Below are 15,440 nucleotides of genomic sequence, written 5' to 3'. Positions count from 1 at the left end.
TCAACCTAATTTTTCATCCATATTGTACATATTTTTGCCTTTTACCTATTTGAATTAATCTCCCTGATCTTGTGTTTTTTGTGCCTATAAGCTTTTTAGAAAACAGGTACCATTTGTATCCCTAAAGTAAGATAGTGCCTATGTGAGGAATGACAAGCATTCATGTGTTTGAGCTGAATTGCACACCCTTTGTTGGCTTTTCCCACAGGACTTAACATTCATTCTTGTCAAATTCAATTGTTTTCTATTTAGCTTCTTATTTTTTATCTTAACATTTTTTTAGAGATCAAAATTGTCATTTAACACATCAGTCATGCATTCCTTTTTAGCAGTATCCTTTTAATTAATTAGCAGGCACTAATTAGAATTAGTGTTCTAAGTCAATTCAATAATAAAAACACTGAAAGGGACAGGGCTTAGAAGGAAACATCTTCAGGCATTCCACTTGACCAAACCATCCTACTGATCAGATTTGCTTGTCTCCTCTGCTCATGCTTCAACCAGTTATGATGGTGCACCTATCATCCATCTCAATTTCTGTATCATTTACAGAAAAATCACGAGCTGCCAAGCTACTCTAGAAACAGTGTAAGCAGCAATCACCCTCCCCACTCCAAATCTGGTAATGTTTCCAAAGTGGAACATTATTTTACGACATGATTTATTTTAAATGAGTCCCTCTCGTCCCTTCTCTTCACAGCCCCCTCCTTCCTAAAAATACTTATAACCCTTTTTTTCTTAAATAATCTCTTTTAAGAGTTTTGCTAAGGGTGACTGTCAAGTTCACTAGGTTATGCTTTATAGAAAATACTTTACTTTTTTTTTTTTCAAAATTAAGAACTTTTTGTGTCCTTCGTATATTAGTTTCTGATTTTTCAAATACTGCCAACATTGGTCAGGTATCTCATCCTGAAGTTCTCATCTTTACTTAGGTTGGGTTTTTGTCAAGACCAAAAGATCTGAATTCATTTAAAGCATTTAAAATTAAAGAAATTTAAAAATAAAATTTAAAATTTAAAAATTAAAATTAAAAAATTTAAAATTAAAGCATTTAAAAGCATCTTAAAATTTCCTTTTATTTTATCTTTCAATTCACCTTTTTGAGAATATATTGTTTCCCAGTACAAAAATTTAAGACTGACTGAATGCAAGCTCCACCAGGACAGGGGCTTTGTTTTGTTCATCACTGTGTCCCAAAAGCTCAGTGCTTGGCACAGGGGTGGCATCTAGTAAAGACTGGCTGAATGAATGTATGAAGGTGAAAAAAAAAAAATATTTTACCAGCAACCTTAAATATCACCTTATGCTTTTCTGGCACTGAACACAACTAGAAAAGTACTTTTAGGTTGGTTTGTTTTTTGTTTTGTTTTTTTGCTTTGGCTTAAGTTTTCGTCTTTCTAGATAGTGTTATTATATATTCACACAATTCTTCTATCTCATCCTTGGTTATAGTATCCTTTCTACTTTGTTTTTCTGTACTATAAATGTGTGAACTTAGGGGAAGCTCCATGTAGCCTCTTGAGTATCTTTAGGTTCCCTTCCTTCTTGAACAGCAACATTGGTGAGATACAGAAATTGTTTTTCAGAGCCTTAACATGTTTCCCCTTTTAGTGTTTCAAACTGAGAGATGATACTGAACCTCTTATAGTCTTTCTTCCTAAAATTCTGTGTATCCTTCTGTGCGTGGTACTGTGCTTCTCATGGTTTGCAAATTGAATGGAAGATTACATGGTTATTTTCCTTTACGGATCCTAAATACTTCTGCTTCCTGGTCCAAACTTTATTGGTGAATGGAATCAACTATAGAGCTCTTTACCTTTTGGAAGGTAAGAAGGCTCACTGGATCACCAAGGCAAGTACATAATTTCAGTGTTCTCCCTTTTACCAGAAATAAGAATTCTAGTAATTATCTGTATAGCTGAAGCTGCACTTTGTAACTATCTTGCTCTGGCCTGGTTTGATAATCTGTAATCTGACTTCTCCAGGTCTTATCAAAATGTAATTTTAAAGAGATTTTATATTTTATACTAATTAAATAGAGATAAAGCATTAGTAGCTTTGACACATAATTCTTTTACCTGCATCCATTAATGCTAAACTTCCACCACATGCAGATGCCATTGAAGATGATCCTATTGAAACAAAAAAATACTTGTTTATAATATACTGATTTTTTTTAATGTAGAAAACTGTTACTATTGTTTATTGCCTTATAAATATTCAGTATTCTTTCCTTCTTTCTTTTTAAAAGCAATTAAGGCAAGCTCTGTTAAACCACAAACTATAGGGCTACACAGTCCAATATGATAGCCATTAGGTACATGTAGCTACTATATTTAAATTAATTGAAATAAATTCAGTTCCTCTACTGTATAGTATGAAAATAATTTCCATCATCATAAAAAGTTTTATAGGACAGCAGTGCTATAGATTCTAAGAAACCTCCCAGAACAACCACCATGCCTCTTCTGTTGCTTAATCAGAAGGCAGTTAAAGATACAGGATAGGCTCTGGCTCTCTCACTGGACCCCAAGTTATAGCCTAGTCACACCCTGTAAAGAACAAAAAGTCTCTAGCTTAAATTCAGCGGGGTTTTTTTTGTTGTTGTTTTTAAGTATCTGTGACCATCACTGTGACCTTTCTGTCTCTAATGGCCGTACTTTGCCTTGACGTGAGTACTTAATGTTAATTTAAATTTGATCTTTTAGATTTTATTTGAGAGAGAGAGAGAGAGTGCACAAGCAGAGGGAATGGCAGGCAGAGAGAGAAGCAGGCTCTCCGCTGAGCAAGGAACCTGAAGCGGACTTGATCCCAGGACCCTGGGGATCATGACCTGAGCTGAAGGTAGATGCTTAACCGACTGAGCACCCAGGCATGCTAAATTTGATCTCTCAGCCCAGCCACTCTCTCTGTGCTGCCTGCTTATATTTGTGATACTTGATAGGTATCCCCGCCCTGCTTAATGGATCAGTCTCTTTTGTCCTTTTCTCTCTGGAAGCTGGCCTTGCTCTATGGTTTGTTTGTAAAAACAAATAACCCCTACTGGATCTGCTATAAAAGATACATAAAGAGAAATACTTGTTTTATATTGCTTTCAAAACATCTCATTAGCTAAGAACAGCGATTTAAACAGTCTATGATTAACTAAGCACATTTTTCTTTTGTCATAGACTTGGGCACTGTGGTAATAAGCACAATGTAACATAAGTTATGAAAAGATTGTAACAGGGAATTCTGGTCTCTTTGACTAGAGGAAAAATTTATTTTAATATCCTACCATTTGACTCTAGGACTTCAGATGTTACTCTTATTGTGAAAGGAAAATCCTTGGGGATAACAGGATACAAAGCTTTCTCAGCAAGAGCACCTGAATTAGAATAGAAAATAATAAGCATAAATGTACTAAGTCCCCATAAGAATACCATGTAAGTTTATAGATTTGTACTCACCATGCCCAAGTTCTCTTCTATTCACCCCAGTTACTTTGCCAATTTCATTAGTGGCATAAGGAGGAAACTTAAAAAACAAAAAAACAGATACATAAACAGCTGACATGGAAAGACCTAAGATATAGTATCAATATAATAAAAGAAGTTACAAAATAGTAGAATCCCATTTTTTTTAAAAAGTTCATTTATATACACAGAAAATGTGTATCTGAAATTTACATCAAATTACTAAACGTAGCTATTTCTAATGTGTATTTGAACCAGAGTGGGAAATGGATAGTTATGGGGATTCACAATGTAAGTTTCTATTATGTTTAAATTATTAACACTGATGAAGTATTATATTTTTATAAGAAAAATATATGCAAATTTAAAAAGAAATGCTCATTAAGGGGTGCCTGGGTGGCTCGGTGGGTTGAGCCTCTGCCTTCGGCTCGGGTCATGATCCCAGGGTCCTGGGATCGAGCCCCACATCGGGCTCTCTGCTCTGCGGGGAGCCTGCTTCCTCCTCTCTCTCTGCCTGCCTCTCTGCCTGCTTGTGATCTCTGTCAGATAAATAAAGAAAAAAATCTTAAAAAAAAAAAAAAAAAAAAAAAAGAAATGCTCATTAAGGAAATAGATCTTTTCCAGTAAGGGTTTTCTTTTAGTCAGAGGTTGCAAACTATTTTATTTGACCAATATAGTGTCTCAAAGGAATATGACTTAGTTGCAATCATTTAAAATACTGGGAAATACCCCATAAAATCTTGGAATTCCAGTTTAACAAATATTTTTAAAAAGGAATACATGAATCTTCAAGCATCTGGATCTAGCAGTCAATTTTCAGGACTGCAGTCAGTTTTTAGGAGATAGACAGAGAAACTTGCTGGGTTGCACCATGAGTGTGTAATCATTCAATACCCAGACTGCAGGGACCTCTACAGGTAAATGGCTCTGGGACTTCAAGAGACAGATTAAAAAGAAAAGAACATGTTGGAGAAGAAACTATAGATTAACAGAGACTTACAGAAATACCAAATTAAAAAAAAAAATGGACAAGATTATAGAATACAGTATACAGATATATACCAGAAATGCAAGAAGTAATTACTATAAAATTTAGGAGAGTAGTTACTTTCAGGGAAAGAAGGGTGTTGAGACTAGGATGAAAAGCATAGAGGGGCTTCAGGGGTGACTGGGAACATTTCTATTCTCTGATTTCAGTGGTGGTTTTAAGATTCTCTGCCTTATAAAAACTCATTATACCATCCTTTGTTTTATATCATTTTCAGTATCTGTGTTTTATTTTACAATAAAAAGTTTTTAAAAAATGAAATGAGGTAGCAATAACCGCCCATATCCTTTTACTGCCTCTCTCTTCACTTCTGTTGCCAGTCATCATCTAGAGGTGCATTTTTCACAGCTGTCCTTTTTATTATTTATTTTTATTTTTTTAAAGACTTCATTTATTTATATGACACAGAGAGAAGAGAACAAGCACAAGCAGGAGGAGCAGCAGGCAGAGGAAGGGGGAGAAGCAGGCTCCCCACTGAGCAAGAAGCCCAATGTGGGGCTTGTTCCCAGAACCCCAGGATCATGGCCCAAGCTGAAGGCAGACACTTAACTGATTGGGCTACCCAGGTACCCCCACAGCTGCCCATTTTAAAGACTGCCATCCATGTGCTGTGCAGCTCATGGCAAAGGATATGCTTTACTCAATTATAATTCCTTTCTGGCCTCTGCAGCATCAGAGTATATTAAGAACAGGATATTTATAAGGGATGCAAATCTGTGAAAATCTCTAGGTTTCTGTATATTCTCTATTAATCATAGTATGCTCAAAAAAATTGAGATGTTGGGATTCTGGGCAGCCAACAACAGTCACTCAGAAGTGAAGTGACTTGCTGCTTTCACACTAGCCTTCCAACAACTATGCTCCAAATACTAAAAGTGCTAGATATGTCTAGTGTGCCTTAGGACTTAGTTGTATATCAATTCAATCACGAACTCTTAATAGTTTCACATAAAGCAATTTACTATTAAATACCTCAGAGTTCTTTTACTACTAATCAACTTAGTAAAAATATGAACATTTAAATGAACTAAAGGGAGGAGGTGATTTGTCATCTGAGGCATTGAAAAGCCCCACTTTTGTTTGATACCGGTGAATGGGTACAATGTTTTCTTGATTAAAATAAAATTGTCTACTATAATTTAACTTTTATGTATGACTCAGAACATGAAGTTACTGACTGAAAACTATGACTTATTTCTCTAAATTCCCTTCTGCATGCAATAAAAGAACATGCCCAAATCCACCTTAACAGATAAATAAAATCAGCATAGTAAAATGTTAATAGTAGAACCTAAGCAGTGAGCATATGGGTATTCACTCTAAATTTCTTTCAACTTTGCTATATCCTGAAAATTTTTCATAAAATATGAGGGGTAATATTCACCTTACCTCATAGTGCAGCATGAAATTTTTATCTTTTATTCCACTACAAACAAAAAGCATAATATTAAAAACATCATATAAATACAAAAAAAATAACTTCAATAAGCAACTAAAAAGATTTAAGGGGATTTAAAAAATAATTATGTATTAAAGAGAGTTTGTCTGAAATTGAAAACCAGAATCAGAAGGATGAATGTAAGAGACAGTATTTTTTTCTGGGGTTTTATGAATGAATTTTACGAAGATTTAGTAAAACAATTTTGCTTCAAATAGAAACACTTAAATATTCTATTTGTATAATAAGACAGTAGACATTTACTTTTAAGCATTAGTAACTGCTAAGAGAATCTTAAATTTTATAAATACATTAAATCTCAGAATTATGATCTTTCTGCAATCAGTATGTGAAATGAACATCAGTAACTGAAATGATATAGGGGAGAGGAGGAGATCAGACAGGCAAAGATTTTTCCAGGGTTTGAAATGAGAAATGTTATGACTATATCTAGAACAATGAGGAAAATAAGGATGAGAAGAAATACAATTCCTGGAAGCAGGAAACCAGATTTATCTACAACTGAGGAAAAGATGGACATATTCAGAGTCTTAGCACAGTGTCCCCATTAAGTGGGTGTATTACAAAAGGTACCTCTCTGTGCAAAGGCTTGAAAAATTCTGGGTTAGGGCTAAATCTGCATAACCATAAACCACAATCTGAGAAGAGAAATTTAAAAACTTACAGAAGACTAAAGGAATAACAGATTTGAGGGGCTAAAGAGGAGGATACGGATCATTAGTGCAGCACCTCCATTTTACAAGATGAAGAAACCAAAGGCCAACATGGCTGACAGATATGTGCCCTCTCATTTACACAGGTTACAGACCTAAGACTAGAATGTAAAGAGGTACCCTGGCCAAGTCCAGGGCTCTTTCTTATGCAGCCGTGTCGTTGCCTTTTAGAAAAGAAAGAAGTCAGTGTGAAAAAGGGTAGGACAACCAAGTTTGGGCTCAGATGGGAATTTAAAAAGTTTAAGAGCTCCCCCAAAAGGATTATGATTACAATAACAATCTCGCCTATACACACAGCTGTATTGTCAATTCTGTCAGCTATGTGAAAAACAATTACTGATGCCATCCTCAAGATACTGGGGGTTGGGCGCCTGAGTGGCTCAGTGGGTTAAGCTGCTGCCTTCGGCTCAGGTCATGATCTAAGAATCCTGGGATCGAGTCCCGCATCGGGCTCTCTGCTCAGCAGAGAGCCTGCTTCCTCCTCTCTCTCTCTGCCTGCCTCTCTGCCTACTTGTGATCTCTCTCTGTCAAATAAATAAATAAATAAAATCTTAAAAAAAAAAAGATACTGGGGGTTATCCTCATCAGTTGAGCAGTAGGAAGAGGGAGGCAGAGTCTTATGGTCTTCTGAGATCCTTACCAAGGGAAAGGGAAGCAAAAGTAGGCATTGAGCAAAGAAAAGAACTGTGCGTGGTATAGTAGCGCTGGTGAGGACTGTAACATAGGATTCTCATCATCTGAAATTGATGAACAAGATTTTCTGCTGACTCTTTAGGAACAGAGGAGGAGAGCCAAGTATTTCTGAACATAAATTTCAATGTGGCCTGGGATTAAATAAGGCTTTATTTTTTTTAGCTTATTAACAGCCTCCAGATTCTTTTTAGCAACTGAGACTCTTTCTTATGTTTTTGCTCTCTTCTTTATAACAAAAAAACCTACCCATATTTGTCCTGAGTTCTAGAGACAGAGACTAAACTGATTGTACCCATGTTAAAAATACCCTATAAACAGAAAAATAAAGTAGAGATAATAGGTTTAAAAAAGTAATAATAATAATATACTACTTGAGCTTCAATTATATACTGGAACATTGTAACTTACTTTAAAACATATCAAACATATGTTTTAGGACATACCAACACACTTTAAAACTTACCAAAAAACACAACTTACTTTATGGCTGTTATAATTCGATCTGACTTCATACTAGATTCTAATGAATCAAATGTAACAGTACAAAGCACCTAAAATAGTAAGAAAAAAACCTGTCAGGTTTTAATTTACTAACAATGAGGAGGAAAACTAAAAACATTTCAAGAACCCAATTAGCTATTAGAGAAATGGGATAAATAAATTCTATACAAAACTTGTCATGCTAGAGTAAACATTTATTCTTTCTATAAATATGAGAGCTATGTGGAAATCTCAATAACCCAAAGGTCTAACATCGTAGACTACTATGTAAAGAACTATACTAAGTGCTGAGGGAGGACAGGAAGAGGATGGTATGTTTGTAAAGCCTGGCTATAAAGGAAGCCTCAATAAAGGTCTAGCAAGGAGGGGAAAATAAGATGGGATCAGAGAGGGAGACAAACCATAAGAGACTCTTAAAAATAGGAAGCCAATTGAGGGTTGCTGGAAGGGGGGAATGAGCCGAAAGGGGTAACTAGGTAATGCGCATTAAGGAGGGCATGTGATGTAATGAGCACTGGGTGTTATATGCAACTGATAGATCACTGAATTCTACTTCTGAAACTAATAATATACTAAATATTAATTAACTGAATTTAAATAAAAATTTAAAAAATAAATAAGTAAAGGTCCAGCCTATAAACTGCCTACATTAAAAAAAAAAGTGCAATCTTCTTTGGAGGAACATAATGTAATCCAAACTCATCATTGCATCAATCAAAACATCCAGGATAGGGGCGCCTGGGTGGCTCAGCGGGTTAAGCCGCTGCCTTCGGCTCAGGTCATGATCTCAGGGTCCTGGGATCGAGCCCCGCATCGAGCTCTCTGCTCAGCAGGGAGCCTGCTTCCTCCTCTCTCTCTGCCTGCCTCTCTGCCTACTTGTGATCTCTCTCTGTCAAATAAATAAATAAAATCTTAAAAAAAAAAAACAAAAAAAAATCCAGGATACAACCAACAGAAAAATAGGAAATGGTACCCATTCTCAAGAGGAAAGATAATGAGTAGTTTGCCCCGAGCTAATTCAGATGTTGGATTAACAGAAAAGGATTTTTAATAGCTCTTATAATTATACTCAAAGATATAAAGAAAAACAAATGGAAATTCTAAAATTGAAAGATACATTATCTTATGTATCTTGACAGGAGTCAATGAACATGGAGAAGGATAACAGAAATTGCCAAATCTAAAGAACAAAGAAGGGGTGTGGGGTGGGGTAGGGAAAAACATACCCTCAGTGACCTGTGGGACAATTTCAAAAGGACTAATATATATACTTACAATCCCATGAGGAGAGATAAGAGAATAAGGTAGAAAAGATATTTGAAGAAATTATAGCTGAAATCCCTAAAGTCTGATGAAAGACACAAATTTACAGATTCAAGCTCAGGAAATTTAGCATGATAAATACAAAGAAAACTACCTTTTCACATTTATATTGTTAAAAACCAAAACAGAAAGAAAATCTGGAAAGCACCCAGATGAAGATAATAAATAGTATACAAGGAACAAGGATTTGAATGCATCCTGACTTTTTATTAGGAAAAAAATATAAAATAAAAAAAGGTAGAACGTTCTTTTAAGTGCTAAAAGAAAAAAGCATTAGCCTGGAATCTAAATCTTGCAAAATACATTCTTTGTACATAAAGGCAAAATAAAGATATCTTCAGAGAAATGAAATGTGAGAATTTGTTGTCAGGAGGTCCACAGGACAATAGTAAAGAAAGTCTTATCAGATTGAAGAAAACAATGCTAGATGGAAATTTGGATCTTCGGGAAGAAATATAAAGCATCAGGAATTATAAATACATAGGTTAATAAAATAATAAATATAAATAGGTTAATAAAAAAAATCTTTTCCCTCCTAACTTCTGAAAATACATGATTATTTAAACTACAAGTTATAATACTGCCTTGTAGAGTTTATAATACGTAGATGTAACTTTTAAGAAAGACAATTATAGCACAATGTGTGATGTAGTACTAAGAAGTTAAGGCTATACACTCTACTATCTATTATAACCACTAAAAAAATAATGCAGAGTTACATCTAGAAAACAGAGACACATTAAAATGGAATTTAAAAAAATGTCTAGTTAATTCAAAAAGAAGGCAAAATAGAAAAATTAAAAACAGGGGCCAAACAAAAATAATGAAATGACAGGCTAAATTTAATCACATCAGTAATTAAGTTGATCATTAATGGACTAAACACTCTTAAAAGGCTGAGATTGTCAGAAGAGCTAACAGAAGTATGCAGGCTATCTTAATGGAATTATTTTATAAAATTTATTAAGGGGCGACTGGGTGGCTCAGTGGGTTAAAGCCTCTGCCTTCAGCTCAGGTCATGATCCCAGGGTTCTAGGATCGAGCCCCACATCAGGCTCTCTCTGCTATGTGGCTCTCTCTGCTTCCTCCCCTCTCTCTGCCTGCCTCTCTGCCTACTTGTGATGTCTGCCTGTCAAATAAATAAAATCTTTAAAAAAAATTATTAAAGGCATAAAAGAAAACCTGAATTAAGAATGAGACTATTTATTGAAAAGACTGTGATTTAAATTATAAAAATATAATTTCTCTCTCAATTTATAAGTTCAGTGCAATTCCAATAAAAAGAAAGATTTTTCTTTTCTATAACTTGATTCTAAAATTCAAATGAAGGAACAAATGTACCAGAACAGCTAAGACAATTTTGAGAGGCAGGGAAGAATAAAAAGGGAAGATTTATTTCTCGCCTATTAATATATACCTGCAAAATATAGTAGCTAAAACAGTGTGACACTGGCCTAGGAAATTCACAGAATGATAGAAGAGAATATAGTCCAAAATGTATTTATAAACTTTGAATACAGATAAATTGATATTATAAGTCAACAGAAAAAATGAAGTATTAGTAAATGTGTTGTAAACATGGCTCACTCTGGAGTTTCCCATCTCATACCAATTCTAAGAGTAAATGCCAAAACAGATTAATGGTCTAAATTTGATAGCTACTACTAGAAAGTTAATAAAAAAAAAAAAAAAAAAAAACTAGGTGCCTAATTTTGTGACTTTGGGGGTAAGGAAAGATTTCTTAAATAAGACTTTAAAAACACAAATCACAAAATAAAAAAGGAAAGCATTAGCAACATCAAAACTAAAGATTTCAGGTTCACTCTAGACAAAGAGTAGGTTATCACAAGCCAAATTAAAAGGCTTATGATAAAGAGGGAGATAATATATTCAAATTCTGGTTACTGAAAAGGATTAATGTTTAAAACACATTAAAAAAAATCACTTAAAAATAGGAAGAAAAAAAGGGTAACAACCAGATAATTCACAAAAGAGCAAACCTGAACCAGGGCCATCATATTGCTCAAGTTTATGTGATAAGAGAGCCCTGAATGGTGTGCAGCCCCCAGGGTATGATTTATACAGTGATGACACTGACTTATTATGATATAAAGAGATCCTCAGCTGCACAGGGAAATACAAACAAAAGCAAGGAATACCAGTTGGTACCAATTTGACTGGCAAATTTAAAAGTAGTGATTAATAATGAGTAAAAGGAGGAGGTATAAAGCAAATACCATACAAAAAACAATGGATACACATATATGTTAAATATAAGAGCACAGGTGCTAATATAAGGGAAAAAATAGGACTGAGGCATAGGCTAAATAAAGAAAACAAATGAGGGCCCTGAAAAGACCAAAAATAAACAATATGCTAAAAACTAAGTGTGGACGCCTGGGTGGCTCAGTGGGTTAAAGCCTCTGCATTCGGCTCAGGTCATGATTCCAGAGTCCTGGGATGGAGCCCCCATAGGGGCTCTCTGCTCAGCAGGGAGCCTGCTTCCTCCTCTCTCTCTCTGCCTGCCTCTCTGCCTACTTGTGGTCTCTGTCTGTCAAAAAAAAAAAAAAAAATCTTAAAAAACAAAACTAAAGAGTGTATGAGTTACTCAATTTTGTGTATCAAGAGTAAAAGAAAAATATCATATATGATAAAGATACCAGGTAATTCTAGAAAATGCAAAGCAATTTATAGTGACAAAAGCAGATCAACAGTTGCCTAAGGAAGGGGAGGGGAGCAGGGAAGAAGGGATTATAGAGAGGCAGGAAGAACCTTTTGGGGGTGACTGGTATGTTCATTGACTTTGGTGACAGCTTCCCAGTTGTATACACGTGAAAACCTATTAAACATACACTTTAAATATGTGCATTTTCTTGGATGGCAATTATACCTCAAAAAAGCTGTTAAAAATATTTTTTTTAAAAGTCAGGTATTAACAAATTCCATATGATAAAAATCTATACTGTCTACATAATGTACTTCTGTGAGATGTAATTAAGCAACCTGGAATCAGCAAATAATTACAGCATTTTATATATATTACCTGTGTTTGTCCCCTCTGAAATAATGCTGATCCATGAAGAGTTTTAAACATATCTACCTCACAATTTATATTCCGAAGTGAAGTCAAATCTCGACCATCGCACCTATAGTAATAAAGGAAAAAAGTATGTAAAGCAGTGTTCAGAATTAGAAATATCACCCATTATTTCTTATTCCTACCAAGGAGTGCTCAACTCCAGCTGTGTAACGTATCACCTGAGGAATTTAAGAACTTTAAAAAATAATACAGATACCTGATCCCCACCCTAAATCCCACTGAATCACAATCTCATGTTGTGATCCATTCACTTCTACTGTTAAAGAAGTTCTGCAAGGCAATTCTGATGTGGATTCAGGGTTGTGAACCACTGCTCTACACACAAGTCCCACAGAGAAACAGTCAGACACATCCACACATTTTTTGACACCCATTTATGAAATATCCTAATTCTTTAATGTTCACTTAAAAAAAATCATTTCCTTGCTTTGAGCAAGTTGCCACTTTTAAGACAACTTACAGAGGCACATACTTCAATTCCATCAAAAAAGAATATATTTACCTTTTGTATTCATTTAAAATAATACTTCTAAAAACCTCCTTTGCAACAACATTGAAGGATTCTATTATTTCGAATGTATCAGCCTCTGGAAATTTTTCTACAGAAAGAAAGACAAACCAAAACAAAGGTTTTCTCTTTTTAGAAGACACGATTTCTCTTCAATTCATAGTATCAAATCAGTTCATTATGGTAGTAAACCAAGGGAATTGATGCTGAACTATTTAGTCCTCAAGCAAACAAAGCAGACAAATCAAATATTCTCAAGTAGGAAAGACACAAGTATTATACCTCAAACATATTGTTATTGAGAACTTAATTTGTTTTCTACCAGAACAACAGGGCTTTGTTATTAGTTCTCTATTGTATTATGTTACTAACAAATCCAGCCATCTTATTAAAAGGTCTGAGTGACACTTTTAAGATTAAGAGTAATCACCTTCAATGTTTTGCCTTAGGAAATTTTCTCTTAGTCTGCAAATAGAGAAATAATTTGCTTTGTATGTTACAAGTCCCTACTGTTGCCTTTTTAGTTAACATTTATTAATTTCTTTCAGGAACCATGTGCTATACATGTTTCTTTTTTAATGCCTTTAATCTTTGTAACAACTTATGAAGTATATTTTATTATTACCACCATTCTAAAGAAGAAAAAAAAGGCTTAACAAAGTACATTGCCTGAGATCATACAGGCAGTGACAGATAGAACTGTGACCTGAATACAGGTTTGTCTGCCTTTCTAGGCTTATGTTTTTAAATGTTAAGCTACTTTATCAACTGATTAATACCAAGCCTTAAGTACTGTTCTCTCAAGCATTTGGTTTATTAAATATAAATTTCACCAGGACATAAAAATGGACAGAGAGAGATATACATATTAAGAAATGTATCTTTGTTAGTCAGGAATAATTTTTAAGTATTATACTTTAAATGTCATACTTGGTACACATTCAGTTTGTGACTGATATTTACATAATAAAATGCTTTGCTTAGTAATTTCTAGAGAGCTAAATTCTCTAAAATCTTAATTTTACAATTCCACAACAGCATCAGTTAACATTTTTTGAATACTTGGTTATGTGGCAGGTACAAATGCAGATGACTTACCTATTTAAAGTAAACCAGATATTATCATAATTATTATCATAATACCATAAACCAGATATTATCAGTATTACAATTTCACAGATTAAGAACTCAAGAATTTTAAAGAGTATTTTTCACATTTTCAAATGACATGATACAAAGTTTCCCATCATAGAGTGTAAGAATCTGATCCAGAAAAGATTGAGAATATTTCACATTCAATGTTTTACTGGTGCCCACTCTATCAGGTACAGTGCTGACCACATTCGCAGAAGTTAAGATTTTATTTATTTATTTAAGAGAGAGAGAAAGAGCAAATACACATGCATATGAGCAAGGGGTGGGGCGGTAGAAGGAGAGGTAGAGAGAGAATCTCAAGCGGATGTTGTGCAGAGTCCCACGTGGGGCTTGACCTCATGATTCTGAGATCGTAACTTAAACTGAAATTAAAAGTCAGATACTTAACTGACTGAACCACACAGGTCCCCTCATAGAAACTTTTTAAAAAAATTTTATTTATTTTTCAGAGAGAGAGAGAGCAAGAGCGCGCAAGAACGCGCACAAGCAGGGAGAACAGCAGACAGAGGGAGAAGACTTCCCACTGAGCAGGGAGCCCGATGTGTGAGTCTCTCTCAGGACCCTGGATCATGACCTGAGCTGAAGGCAGATGCCTAACTGACTGAGCCACCCAGGTGTCCCTCACAGAAGTTAATTTAACAGTAACCTTGGGATGCATCATTATTTACCAAAGATGAAACTAAGGAACAAGGAAATAACTGATTCTCTGAAGTTAATAAAGCAAATTTTACCTTTTAGTTGTTCCTCTGTATCCAATCTTATCTTGTTAACAGCTTCGTCTCTGGAAATCTAAAAGAGAGGTGAGGTTCAGTATACATAGAAATATGTAACATTTCTATTTTTACACTTAACAATTAACATCGTTACATTGTCAATTGCTAATAATTACATTGTTACAATTAACACGTAATAGTACTCAGATTTCTCTACTGGTAGTATTCTTTAAAAGATTAGAGCTAGTTATTGATTTATAAGAAATATTACCTATTTAATTCATTCAAATATATTTACACACTTCCCTAAAACTTGCATTAATCAACAAAAGGAGAATGGAGAAGCAAATAACTACACTTTTACTTAGCTTTCTGTTTAGAGGTTTTTAATAAAAATTCATAAATCAGATTATGTGAATTATGACAAAAAAGAATTCCCAGAACAATTATATAAGACAAAATTCAAAAATACCTACTTTATCATGTTCATAATCAGTGAAAACTGCATACAGTCTTTCCATGGAGAGTCTATTTTAAGCAAAAAATAAATGTCAGCATAATAGTTCTTATGTTAATAGTATAACAATACTATTATGAACAAAATTGCAATACTTAATAGTAAGATAAAATATTTAATAAGCATTTCATAAAAAATTTTTAGAAATGTATTTATTGTTCTTTAGCACAGCTAATCTGTTTACTATAATACAATATACCAAATTTCTTTCTCCTCATCTGTCAGGTAAATCACTCACAGGTACTATGCTCTTCC

General features: G+C 34.4%; 1 protein-coding gene and 1 long non-coding RNA gene across 5 annotated transcripts in view; one reads left to right on the top strand and one right to left on the bottom strand.

Moving 5' to 3' along the window:
* Positions 1 to 15,440, top strand: part of LOC309870964 — a 56,939-nt gene that overhangs the window by 21,654 nt on the left and 19,845 nt on the right. Inside the window, exon 6 of one of the 3 annotated variants that reach the window (XR_014314895.1) lies at positions 1,724 to 1,847. The exons of the other annotated variants lie outside the window; for them this stretch is intronic. This is a non-coding gene — a long non-coding RNA (uncharacterized lncRNA). Of the gene's footprint in view, positions 1 to 1,723; positions 1,848 to 15,440 lie in introns of those variants that run through there. 3 annotated transcript variants of the gene reach the window in all.
* Positions 1 to 15,440, bottom strand: part of PNPT1 (polyribonucleotide nucleotidyltransferase 1) — a 47,370-nt gene that overhangs the window by 13,761 nt on the left and 18,169 nt on the right. For both annotated transcript variants that reach the window (XM_082743579.1, XM_082743580.1), the window contains exons 10-18: positions 15,145 to 15,196; positions 14,687 to 14,744; positions 12,795 to 12,891; positions 12,236 to 12,338; positions 7,849 to 7,919; positions 5,893 to 5,929; positions 3,450 to 3,516; positions 3,278 to 3,367; positions 2,079 to 2,132 (exon numbers count right to left, since the gene is read on the bottom strand). In XM_082743579.1, coding sequence (XP_082599705.1) covers positions 2,079 to 2,132; positions 3,278 to 3,367; positions 3,450 to 3,516; positions 5,893 to 5,929; positions 7,849 to 7,919; positions 12,236 to 12,338; positions 12,795 to 12,891; positions 14,687 to 14,744; positions 15,145 to 15,196 — 629 coding nt within the window. The remainder of the gene's footprint in view (positions 1 to 2,078; positions 2,133 to 3,277; positions 3,368 to 3,449; positions 3,517 to 5,892; positions 5,930 to 7,848; positions 7,920 to 12,235; positions 12,339 to 12,794; positions 12,892 to 14,686; positions 14,745 to 15,144; positions 15,197 to 15,440) is intronic.

The sequence above is a fragment of the Mustela nivalis genome (assembly GCF_964662115.1).
Source record: "Mustela nivalis genome assembly, chromosome: 8".
Lineage (NCBI taxonomy): Eukaryota > Metazoa > Chordata > Mammalia > Carnivora > Mustelidae > Mustela > Mustela nivalis.
Note: the sequence above shows the minus strand (reverse complement) of the source record. Positions and strands in the feature narration are given on the sequence as shown.